At 42.2% G+C, this 12,305-nt stretch overlaps 1 protein-coding gene across 1 annotated transcript in view; it reads right to left on the bottom strand.

Annotated features, from left to right (window-relative positions):
• LOC138249546 (gamma-aminobutyric acid receptor subunit rho-3-like) overlaps positions 1–12,305 on the bottom strand; it is a 1,472,352-nt gene that overhangs the window by 507,940 nt on the left and 952,107 nt on the right. The window contains exon 3 of the mRNA XM_069203495.1: positions 4,110–4,177. Within this exon, the coding sequence (XP_069059596.1) occupies positions 4,110–4,177 (68 nt within the window). The remainder of the gene's footprint in view (positions 1–4,109; positions 4,178–12,305) is intronic.

Raw genomic sequence — 12,305 nt, 5'->3', positions numbered from 1 at the left:
AATGCCGCTGCACCTTTCCCACTGGGCTGACCGGCAGAAACGTTGGTTTCCGCCAGTCAGCCCAGTGGGAAAGTCATAATGGGACCGGTGGGGCAGTTGCCAGCATGGCCGCGAGCAACCCGTCAGGAGTGTGGTGGATGGGTGATTCCGTCTGCCAAACTTTTAGTATGGCCCTAAATCTCTTCTGATGAGTAATTCCACTTCTGGGGTTTCTAAACCCTTGAAATGGTTTGATGCAAAAAAAATTAAAGCACACCAACTTTTGATGGATGCTAACAAGGCCATTCCCAGGGATAGTTTAAGGGTCGCTTCTTGTTGTACTTTGTATAAATGTATTCTTAATGAGCTGAAAACTTTCTTTAGCACAGAGGCATGGGAGGAGCTGCTTGCTACCATCTGGCAGTGTGATAGCTCTAGGTTCTGGGAGATTATTAATCACCCTATCTTGAAGCCTGTAGTTGATCTAGTTTTGCTCTGCACAATTCCCCCAGAGCTCTGGGTTGAACACATTGAGGGCATCTATTCTAAGCCTAATTCTATTTCTATACTCTAACTTCCATGGGCCTGATCATCCTATTGTTCCTGTTACTTTCTTGTATGAAGAGGTGTGTGAGGCTGTACAGGTACTTCACTCAAATAAGGGTCCAGGCCCCAATGGAATTCTGTAGGTGTTTTTAAATCTAATCTTGCGCTTTGGTCTCCTATGATCACGTTGTATCTCAACATTGTCGCAAAACATTGCATTTCCGAAATATGATCTTATTTGGTGATAGTCCCTGTTTTTAAAAGGGGATACGTGGTGACCCTAAATGTTATAAACCTATTTCCCTGATCTGTTCTGTGATTAAGATCGTTGGCAGGGGTTTTTGAACAGATTATTGAACTGGGCCCTCCAAAATAGTGTTCTATTTGACATCCAGTATGGGTTTTGGCCCAGGCCAGGGACTGTTGATCAACTTCTTAACTTACACATGATTATCCATAATATACAGTGGCCAAGTGATCAATGTCTTAACTTATACATGATTACCCATAATATACAGTGGGCAAGTGGAGGGCTTTCCACTAGGCCTTCATACATTAAAGCATAATATTTGACAGTGTTAACAGAGAGAAATTGTAGGACATCATGTTGCAGCTTGGGGTGGAATTGAACTTAGTATCTCTTTTGCTCGATCTTCATTTGAATTTATCTGCTGTTGTTCATTTTGGTTCTCATGGTGAATGTACTAATCATTTTAACTTGAAGCAAGGGGTTCTACAAGGTAGTATATTGGCTCTGTTTCTTTTTCCTCTCTACATTAATAATTTGGAAAAGGTACTAATTGAGGGTGATTCTGATATTCCCACGATTGCTTATTGTTGTAGTCCAGTCCTGCTTTATGCAGATGATGCTGTTCTTATTTCTAGAACTGCATTGAGGCTGGATCGCCTGCTTAACTCTGTTGTCTCTTTTATGGACAGCCTTGACTTATAAACTAATTTTTCAAAGTCTCATGTAATAGTGATAGGCCCCCTGTTCACCAAGTCAAGAATGTTCATGGTTGAAGGCAATATGATTAGTTGTGTTTCTACTTTTACTTATCTGGGCATTCAATTTGATACTTACCTGACCTGCTCTTCTTTGGTGTCTGCTAGAAGCATTATGTTCAGTAGGAGCATGCTTCTATTTTTGACTTTGCAAATTTGCTGGGACACAAACCTATTAAGATTCTGCTCAATATCTATAGAGCAAAATATGTTCCTTTGGCTGCCTATGTTTGAAATGTCTGGGCTTATTCTAATATTTCGTCTCTTTTAGTAGTTGAACACACTTTTCTTAGAAGACTTCCATCCCTCCCTCAGAATACTTCTTCCTTCATTATCCATGAAGAACTGGGCCTTGGATTTTTAGAGGACACTTTATGGTTACAGCCATTTCGTCTCTGGTTATCTGTTTGGCTGCGCTCTGAGAATTGTTTTAATCATCTAGTTTTAAAGGATTGTCTGGCATTTGTCCGTGTGGTTCATATTCCCTGGTTTAAACATATTAAAGAGATCTTTAGCAAACATGGCTGACCCAAAACTTTTTGTAACCTAGATTCAATAGTCGAATGTGATATTACCAGTACCAAGCTTGCTTTTAGTACACTCAAATCTAAAGAGAGAGAGTGTGCTGCCCTGGATAAAAAACTGTGAAAGAATATCTTCCCTTGCAAACCATAGTTTTTTTAAAGCCTGTTTTAGCATTTGATTTATCAAATCACCCAGTGACATAACAAAGACCCCTGCAGCTCGTGTGGTGGGGGGGCTGAGATCCAGGGGCCCCCTTAGCACAGTACACTGTGCACTTGTGGCAGGCCCCTGAGTAGGTCCGGGTGAAGGAGGGTCCCCTCCAGGTACTTTGCAGGTGGGACCCCTCAAGTTTTGTTACACCACTGGAATCACCATCTCTTTTGACTGTCTCGATTTAGATTGAACTTCGTTCATCATTTGCTGGTCATACAGCGTAGGTGCTCATTTGAACCGGTCTCTATCCATGCAAATGTGATGGCATCTTTGCCTCAGGAAACTTATAGCCTCGTTACGAGTCTGGTGGTTGGACAAGCCGACCGCCAGACTCGCGGTGAGCAGACTGCTGCCGAACTCGCGGTTACCCCACCAGACCCATTACAAGGTTTCCATGGGGCTGACTGACAGAAACTAAGGATTCCACCAGTCAGCCCTGTGGAAACTGTGTGGTGGCACTGGTCTCGGCTCCACATGGAGCCGAGGCCAATGCCGTCAGACAGGGGGCACCCTCCAGCACCTTTGGACAGTGGGCATTCTGATGGTGCTGGGTAGGGTCGCCCTGCACTGCTCATGCCACAGGAATGGGCAGTGCAGGGACCCCCTGTGACCATCAGCACTGGCTTTCCACCAGCCTTTCCATGGCAGGGTCCCCACCATGGAAAGGCTGGTAGAAAGCTGAGATGTAATCAGCCAGGCGGTCCTGAATTCAGCGTTGCCCTGGCTGAGTACAACTCCAACCACCGTCACCCCACTGGGAACCATGTTTCTGGGGAGAACAGCGGTCCCCTGGCGGGTCCACCTGCCAGAGTTGAAATGTACCTGTCAGACCGCCAAAGGTGCGGAGGTCTGACCTTTGCAGTGAGGCTGGCGATCTTTGGACCACCAGCCTTGTAATGAGGCCCTTAGCACTTTATAATGTTTTGCTACTTTTTAAAATAAGCTTTGTAAATCTTTTATTATGTCATTGTTTGTTGGAACACATTTTATTCAAATTCGTCCTGATTCGCTTTATTTCATGTGACTAGCGGATGAAGACTTCCTTTAATGTGTTCAGTTTTCTCTCTGGTGCAGGTTGACAGTGGAAAGGTTTCAGTTGTATGACGTTTATCTTTTATGGCTTGTTTCTATAAATCAAATAAAGATTATGATGATGGTATGGGGAATTAATATGTACAGACGTTTTACTCGTATAAATATAGAGCGCATACATGAGAATGTGCTGAAATCGGGCTTCGGCGAATATTTGTCATTTGTGCATCACAAAGTAAAGTATCTCATTTTGTTTTGATCCCATTAAAACCATCACTCTTCCAAATGACAAAAGCAAGCGCTAGTATGTTTTTCTAACTGCTTAAATAATCTAGACAAGTTGCAGAGTGCATTTATAGGTATTTGTGTTTTGTTGCATGTTTGAAAAAACATGACATCCTACAGCTTTCTTTCACACCAAAAACACTGCCACATATTTCACTTAACAAAATCGTTTCGCTTTGCAGTCAGTCACTAATTTGTCAGACTATTAACCTCGGTCTCTCAATGCACACCAAATGTGACAAGATAAAAATAACATTCAAAAGCGTCTTTTTTGCTCAGTCACCTTTTTGGGGGTGCGGCAGCACCCTCCCCCTAGAGCCCTTACTTTCAGCGCCTATGGTGAACAGTAAAAATGAACACCGACTTCAGCTACTTTGGTTAGGAAAAACATTGGTGATTCCACATCAGGTGGTTAAACAGAAACGTCTTCTAATATACAAATAAAAAAAATCAGATCAGATTTTATATTTCAAAGTTATATTAAGATGATTTGAAGGCAAGAGTATGATCATTTAAAAACTTACCATGTCAACTTCTGAAACACTGTCAATGCTTTCTATATGCACATCAATGCCCACTGGAATAGGTGATCCTTTAAAATAATAAAAGAAATTCCAACTAAATGACAAGAACAAATATAAAGACGCATTTGTTATAATAGATTCATTCAGACATTCAGGTTTTAAAACATCCTAAAACACAGGTATATAAAAATACCGATAATGATTGGAGTAGTTAAGTGAGGTAGTTGTTTAAAGAATACAGATATATTTAAAAACAATATACAACTCGTAAATTGAGGCAAGTTGGCAGTTTTGTTGGAAATCCATTCAAATAGTTTACACCTGAACATGGGAAGGATTCCTATACAGTTTTCAATTTAAGGAACTTTGAAGTCCTGTGTGGTTGGATAACGTTGCCATCATTTTATTTCCGTCATATTCACACTTTCTCTAGATGGGACCTGCGGGGAGGGAGGTGTGGAGGGGTGGGGAGCCAGAGGGGTGGGGTGGGGGGACACAATGCAAGCGCACAGATATACATTTCAAACAGCCCAATATGAAGTGGATTCTGGGTCAAGGATCTTTGACTTAAATATTATCAGAGATAGAAACACCTGGATAGGAACACCGACCAAGCTCCACTTTGAACCTCTGCACTAAATTACTGTGAATGAGTTTCATTTAATAGCAGATGTATTCAATACTATTTAATTATTTATTTAAAGTTTGCATTGACTGCCTGACCTCATCCTATGCTTAGCAGCAATGTACTGCATAAAGATATTTAATATGTGACAATTTTGTGTGAAAATTATTTCACATAATTGATGTTTTTATAATGCATAGTCGTAACCTATGCGTTAATGATGTTGCACCTGAAATGAGTTACTTAAGTCACTAAGAAGAGTAGATAATGAGATGAATAGTTATGCTACATTTTTGTATGAGACAGCATTATTTCTAATATGGATGTACTTTCTGATGTTGTGTTCAACCTGCTCCTCCTCCTCATTCCCCCTCCAATCAGTGTCCCGCTGCAAAGCCATTTCTCCCCTTGTATCCCTGGAACACCAAGTGAATTAAGTAAATGTGACAGTATTGTACAATGTTGTTAGAAAGCCTGAATTATGAATGAAGCTTCAACCATGTGCCCAAGGTATCATTTTAAAGGACTTCCACTGGAAGTGTTAGTGTTAGAGTGGATTTAACCATTCCATGAGCAATTGTCAGATGGATGTTTCAATTTTGTGCTAATCATTTCTGGCCAGCAGTTGCTTTGGGAGAAGATAAAATATTTCTCTTACCTTGAGAAATGGATTAGTGTTAATTCTTTTAGAAATTGTGGGGGTGTTTCTGATTTGCCAGCGCTACCCTATGATCATACCATCCTGAATTTGCTGAATCTATTTTTTGAAAGTGTGATTTGTGAATAAAGGTTATTGGACCTTAGCTTTTCACATTTTATAGTTTTGTCTTAGCTCCATTGGGATGTTTTCTTTTTGTGTTTTCTTGGTTTTGCAGCTATCATTAGGACTGCTGTTACTGGATTTTTTTATGTCCATCTAGACTCTCTATGGGATGTATCTTCTCTCTTTATGTGTCTGACACTTAAAAGTCTTACCAAGATTCTGTTAACCAAGAATTAATGAATTCTATGATTTTGTATTTATTTGGCATTTGAGTCTTTATGGCATATCATACATATTTTCTCTGTAACACATTTTAACTTTTTCTGTATTCAAAATCAACTTCTTTCTCTATTATTAGTCTAGAACTCAATTCTTTACTCCTCTAATATTTATTTCTGTCCAACTCTACAAAAACTGTGTTTTTCTGTTGAGGAGTGGATAGTCCCTAACCACTAGATCAACTGAATACGTTAGAGATGAATCGCTTTGGTAAAAGTTTGGGGTGTTCAAATGTTGTGGTTCAGATGATTATTGGGGTTTAGCTTTCACAATGTTGAGGCAGCTAGGCTACAAACCGCATCAGCTTTATTAGCTATTTACATTTTTTCAGTTATGCAGCAGTAGCAGCTTTCAAAGAAGTATGGGGAACTGATAATGGAGAAAATGGTGCCGGCAAGCACAATCTGGTGTGGAGGTGGTGTAAAATGGGTACAAAATAACTTTTAGAACATGCTGGCAGTGACAGTATATTTAATATTTATTGGTGCTTCAGTGTGTTTTCCATTTCTCAATGTAACATTATTTCTATTTTGTACATAAGCTGCAGAAAGTTTCCATTTTAATCTATAAACATAAGGCCATCTAAATTCAGGAACTTTAGCTCTGAAGAAGATGGTTGCTGAGATCATTTTCCCACACATTGAAAGCAAAGATGTCTGATACTCAGTATAATTTCAGTTTTATTCCACGGATGTAGAGACCCTATATAGATGCAGAAATATTAGAAAAGTAGGACAGCCCGAGTTTGCTGAAGGTCCCAGCATTGAATTCTTCCATGATGACCGGATTTAAGAAGCCATCTAAAGAGCTCCCCATGCTTTTCCACAGTGGAATGGATCCTCAGGGCCTGAATACTCTTTCAGCCTCCTGGGTGTCTCATTTGACCTACAATTATGCCTCATCTGAATTACAAGGTTATGGCATGACGCACATGCTGAGATTCAAGGTAATGATCTCTCCTGACTGCACCAAGGCTATGTTACAGCAACAAGTCATTTATTGATGTCAAGAAGATATTACATGGATTGCTATTAAAGTATCACCAGGCGATATTGGACACCAAGACATATTACTTGTTACTTGTTGGACTCTGTTGTTGCCTTGGACTGGGCTGGTATTGGGATTGGGCAGCACCAATGGTACATGACAAGACTTGCCACCCATGTTGAAGCCTTGCATCAGTTTCAAAGGGTGTGTTGGAGGAGCTCAAAATCAAGCAGACAAAAGAAGGAAACCAAAAAAAACCTAAACAAATACCTATGTACACACAGTGCACTACACGGGTGGCACTCTCAGCATTATTGACTGGGGCTCTCACTTTAAATAGCTAACTAGTGGGGCGCGTATGAATATGCCCCATTCACCAATTATCCTCATAGCTGCAGATTAATATAAATGATAATAGCGACACTGTAATGGGTTGCGGGTGATAAGAGCTGCCAGAAAGCTACCACCCTCAATACTTACTAGGTCTATGGGTTCAGCTAATTCCCCATTGCTCTCTTGGCATTATCGTAAGCTAGTGTCCCACCCCAAATAACAAACCCACAATATTGAAGGGACACAATACTGAGGACTGGGTATAAGATATTAAAAAAATAATGTTAGGTAAGTAAGTCTGAGTTTTCTAAATCTAACTGATTTACTTACACCGTAAATATATCTTGAAGGTACTTAGATGTGGAGATAGGAATAGTAAATCTGCGCTTCCTTGTATGCACTTACTGTTCGATATTTTGTTTCTCAGTATTCTGTCCTCGATATTCTTGTACAACGATATTGTTGGTGTCAATGTCCAGTAGTACAATCTCATAAACTCATATAGGGAGGCTGGGGGATAGGTGGTGGCTGGTTCAGCCCTTTTCTGTTTCTTTGTCTTCATTTACTTCTCTTTCATTAGTGTCAACGACACATGTCTCATAAGTTTGTTTCTATCACTGTGTTTGTCTTTGGCTAGACCAAGGCACACAAAGAGGGAGTGGAGTGCAGTTTACATACTAACTGCTGGCATTTCTACATGTTTAATTTTAGGATGTTAGAATGGGGTCTATATTTGGCAGAGGTATACACCCTTGTCCAAATAGGGACCACAATCTGAGCCAGGTTAAGTCACAACACAATCCAAATTTTCCTGTGCCCCCCCCTTTAGTAGCTTGGCACTGAGCAGTCAGGCTTAACTTAGAAGGCAATGTGTTAAGTATTTTTGCAATACATCATACAGTAACACGGTGAAAACACCACAAACATACACCACACAGGTTTAGAAAGAGATAATATTTATTTGAATAAAATAAGGTAAAACAACAAAAATCTAACAAGCAAAAGTTGAAATATCATTTTTAAAAGATTTAAAAGCATCTCAATCCATAGAAATTAACAGTTGTTTTTTGTTACACACAGTACCTGGGTTGCATCAAAAATAACGATGCACGGAGACCACAGAGGAGGAGACACGTGGAAAAATAAGGTGTTGCATCAGATTTTCTGACATGGCACAGACGGTGCGTCATTTCTTTCAAGGGTTTGCGTTTTTTGTTTGGCGCACAGGCTTGGTTCCTCACTACGATGCGGGAATATTTTGAAGCCCAGGGAAGATGCTTTGAAAATCCTTGATGCTCAGAAGAAGGAGCAGGCGCTGTGTCGATCCGGTAGGCGATGGGTTGAATTTTCTGTCGCAGGGCAGGCACTGCATTGCATTTCCAGTCAGGAAGCCAGTACTGTGTCATTCCGGTCAGCGGTGCGTGATTTTCCAACCACAATGCAGGCTTTGCATCGATTTCTGCAGGCGTTGCGTCAATTTATGACACACAAGCACTTTCTTGGAGAGGTGAAGTCTTTGTTAGCCCTGAGACTTCAGATACCCTTGAAGAGCAATTCAGGAGGGAAGGCAGAATCCTTCCAGCAGAATCAAAGGGTAGCAGGGCAACAAGCAGGGCAGCAGTCCTTCTCAGCAAAGCAAACCCAGGTGAGCCCTTTGGGCAGCCAGGCAGGTGTAGTTTCAGAAGTGTCTGATCTGGTGGGGTCAGAGGCCCAGTCTATGTATGGGAGAAACTTCAAAGAGTGGTTTTGAAGTGCACAAGCTCCCCTTTCAGCCCAGTCGTGTCTGCCAGGATCCCTGTGGGGGGTTATCAGTCCTTTGTGTGAGGACAGTCCACCGGCCTTTGAAATGTAAGTGTGAGCCCCTCCAACGCCCAGCCCAGGAAGACCCATTCAATATGCAGATGAATGCAGATGTGACTGAGTGTCCTGTGTTTATGGTAGTCTGGGTGGAATGCACAAGGGTAACTGTCAACCAGCACAGGCCAGGCGTGGATTGGAGACAGGCTGTAAGGCACAGATGGCAGTAAATGCAGAGGAATGCCCACTTTCTAAAAGTGGCATTTCTAAAATAGTAATATTAAATCCAACTTCACCATAAGCAGGGTTTTCTATTACCATTCTGGCAATACCAAACATGACAGGGCCACTCCTTTCAGATCAGAATCTACCACTCAAAAGTGTCTGAGGGTAGGTCTAATGCTAGTCTATGAGAGGAGCAGCCCTTGCATTAATGAAAAATTAATTTGTGAGTTTTTCACTACCATGACGTGTGTTATGTGTGAACACATAAGTACATGTCCTGCCTTTTACCTACATAGCACCCTGCCCTATGGGTTACCAAGGGGGAAACATCCTTTATTACGACTTTTTTTTTGCGAAAGTCGTGGTTAACGAAAGCGCTACAATGCTTTTTTTAACCACGACTCCGTTATTTTGTGCCTTAATTACGTATGTTCTGAACAACGAACATGCGTGGTTAAGGTACAAAGAAGGGAGTTGGCGAAGGAGGACGACGCAGGTGACAAGGGGTCGACTAAGGTAAGTGGTGGGTTTAGGTTTTGGGGAGGGGGTGGGGGTTCAGGGGGTTTTAGGTTTTGGTGCGGGGTTGGGGCATTTTTCGTTTTGAGGAGGGGTGGGGGGTTAGGGTGTTTTAGGTTTTGGGGTGGGGTTGGGGGGTGGGGCGTTTTTGGTTTTGGGGAAGGGGTGGGGGGTTAGGGGGTTTTAGGTGGTGGGGTTGGGGTGGGACGTTTTGGGTTTTGGGGAGGGGGTGGGGGGTCAGGGGGTTTGAGGTTTTGGGGTGGGGTTGGGGGGGTGGGGTGAGGGATGTAGGGTGAATGGTGCCTATTAGTAATGATTTTATCAGGAATTCCTTTACAACGAAATATTGTTGTTAAGGCATTCGTGGTAAAATCATTAGTAGTAAGAACAAGGTCGGTGTTCCGACCTCGTTGTTAAGGCACTAGTTGTTTTTAAAGTCGGTGTTCCGTCGTACAATCGTTACCAAGGGCCTACCTGAGGAGTGACTTATATGTAGAAAGAGGGGATTTTAAAGCTTGGCAAGTAGTTTAAATGCCAAGTCGAAGTGCCAGTGAAACTGCACTCATAGGCCTTGCAATGGCAGGCCTGAGACATGGTTAAGGGGCTATTTATGTGGGTGGCACAATCAGTGCTGCAGGCCCACGAGTAGGATTGAATTTATAGGCCCTGGACACATGTAGTGCACTTTACTAGGGCCTTACAGGTAAATTAAATATGCCAGTTGGGTAGGAACCAATGTTATCATGTTTAGGGAAGAGAGCATATACACTTTAGCACTGGACAGCAGTGGTAAAGGGCGCAGATTCCTAAAACCAGCAAAAGCAGGGTCAGAAAAATGGAGAGAGGAAGGCAAAAAGTTGGGGGATGACCACTGTAAGGCTGTCAGGTCTAACAAGGGAGTTTTTTTCAGGTTCCCACTGCCTGAATGTTGTGACGGCCTATTTTTTCCCCACCCCTTCCCTTCACCTCTGCTGGGCATATTGTGTTTCACGTTATTTACTTGTATGTAGGGGGACTGAACACACTGTGTATCACTGTTCTTATTGGAGTCCCTCTTGCAAAGTCAGTCAATCCGGCTGTCTTAAGTGTACCTGCTTGACATTTATTTTTTTGCAGCGGCTGTGATCTGAAAGTGGGGAAATATGGTATATCCCCATGTATATGATGACACATAGCTGTACCAATCATAGCTTATCTTTCAATCATTTGTAAGATTGGAAGGTAAGGTTTATGAATAGTCTATAAAGCACTACTGGTTCTTGATCTACCTGAAGTAATGGAACAGAACTTTGCCTTTTTACAGGGTACTCACTTGAAGGGGACAAAAGCTTTAAACATCAGAGAAAATGCAGAAATAATTACGGTTGAGTAACACTTTTCCTCATGCTCCAAATTTGAGGCAGGCCTGGAGATAATGTTGTAGACAATGTCTGTACACAAAGGTAGACAGATTAGGCGTGTCATGGTTAATAGTTGTCTACATGATGATCCACAATCTCTTGTGCAATTATGCTCTGAATATATTGTCTGCAGATTTGCTGCACAATGTTTCCAGACAAAGAATGAACTAGGGCTGAAACATGTCAACTTGGTTAAGGGTACTGGATCATAAATACCCCTCTATCACCCTAGATATTGTTTTATATCTGTACCCAAAACAGCCTTAATAAAGGGATACTTGAGAGTTTTAAGGTATTTTTATCTAAAGCTGTGGTAAATAACGAACTCTAAACGTGCTCACTAGAATATGCTTGAGCCTCTCTGTGAGAAAGTAGTCTCTTTCTAGCATGGTTACCCCTATTTTTGGCCTGATTGTCAGTGTTTCTCAGTGTGTTTTAACTGTGTCACTGTGATCCTGCTAGCCGGGACCCCAGTGCTAATGGTTTGTGGCCTACTTGTCAGTCTGTTTCACTATTGTTGTTAGTATGCTTACTTGTGTCACTGGAGTCTTGCTAATCAGAACTCCAGTGCTTATGCTCTCTCTGGTTCTAAATTTGCACTTATATACTGCACCAGGTCACTTATAAGTCACCTATGTGTCTAACCTTCAAACCCTGAAGGCTAGGTGCATAGTACCTGTGTGTGAGGGCACCTCTGCACTAGCAGAGGGGCCCCCACGTCATCCAGGCTCATTTCCCAGACTTCATGAGTGCAGGGACGCCATTATAAGTGTGCACTATATATAGGTCAATGCCTATATTTAGCTTCACAGTGGTAACTCCGAATATAGCCATGTAAGGTGTCTAACAACTGGGAATTGTACCCCAATAGTGATTCCAGTATAGGTTGCACAATCTCATGCCATTTGGAGGGCTCAACCATACCCCCCGTACTGCCATACCAGTCTTCTGAGGCTTTCACTGCAGCACCTGCTGCTGCCACCTCACAGACAGGCTTCTGCCCTCCTGGGGCTTGAGCAGCTCAATCCCAGGAAGGCAGAGCAATGCAATTCCTTTAGGAGAGGGGTGTTACACCCTCTCCCTTTGGAAATAGGTGTTACAGGCATGGGAGGGGTATCCTCCTAGAGCCTCTGGAAATGCTTGGAAGGGCATAGATGGTGCCCTCTTTTCATAATCGAGTCTACCCCAGTTCAGGGACCCCCAGTCTCTGCTCTGGCACAAAACATGACGAAGGAAATGGGAGTGACCACTCCCCTGTCCAACACCTCCAA

This window comes from Pleurodeles waltl, chromosome 8 (genome assembly GCF_031143425.1).
Source record: "Pleurodeles waltl isolate 20211129_DDA chromosome 8, aPleWal1.hap1.20221129, whole genome shotgun sequence".
NCBI classification, from domain to species: Eukaryota; Metazoa; Chordata; class Amphibia; order Caudata; family Salamandridae; genus Pleurodeles; species Pleurodeles waltl.
This window is presented reverse-complemented; position numbering and strand designations above follow the sequence as displayed.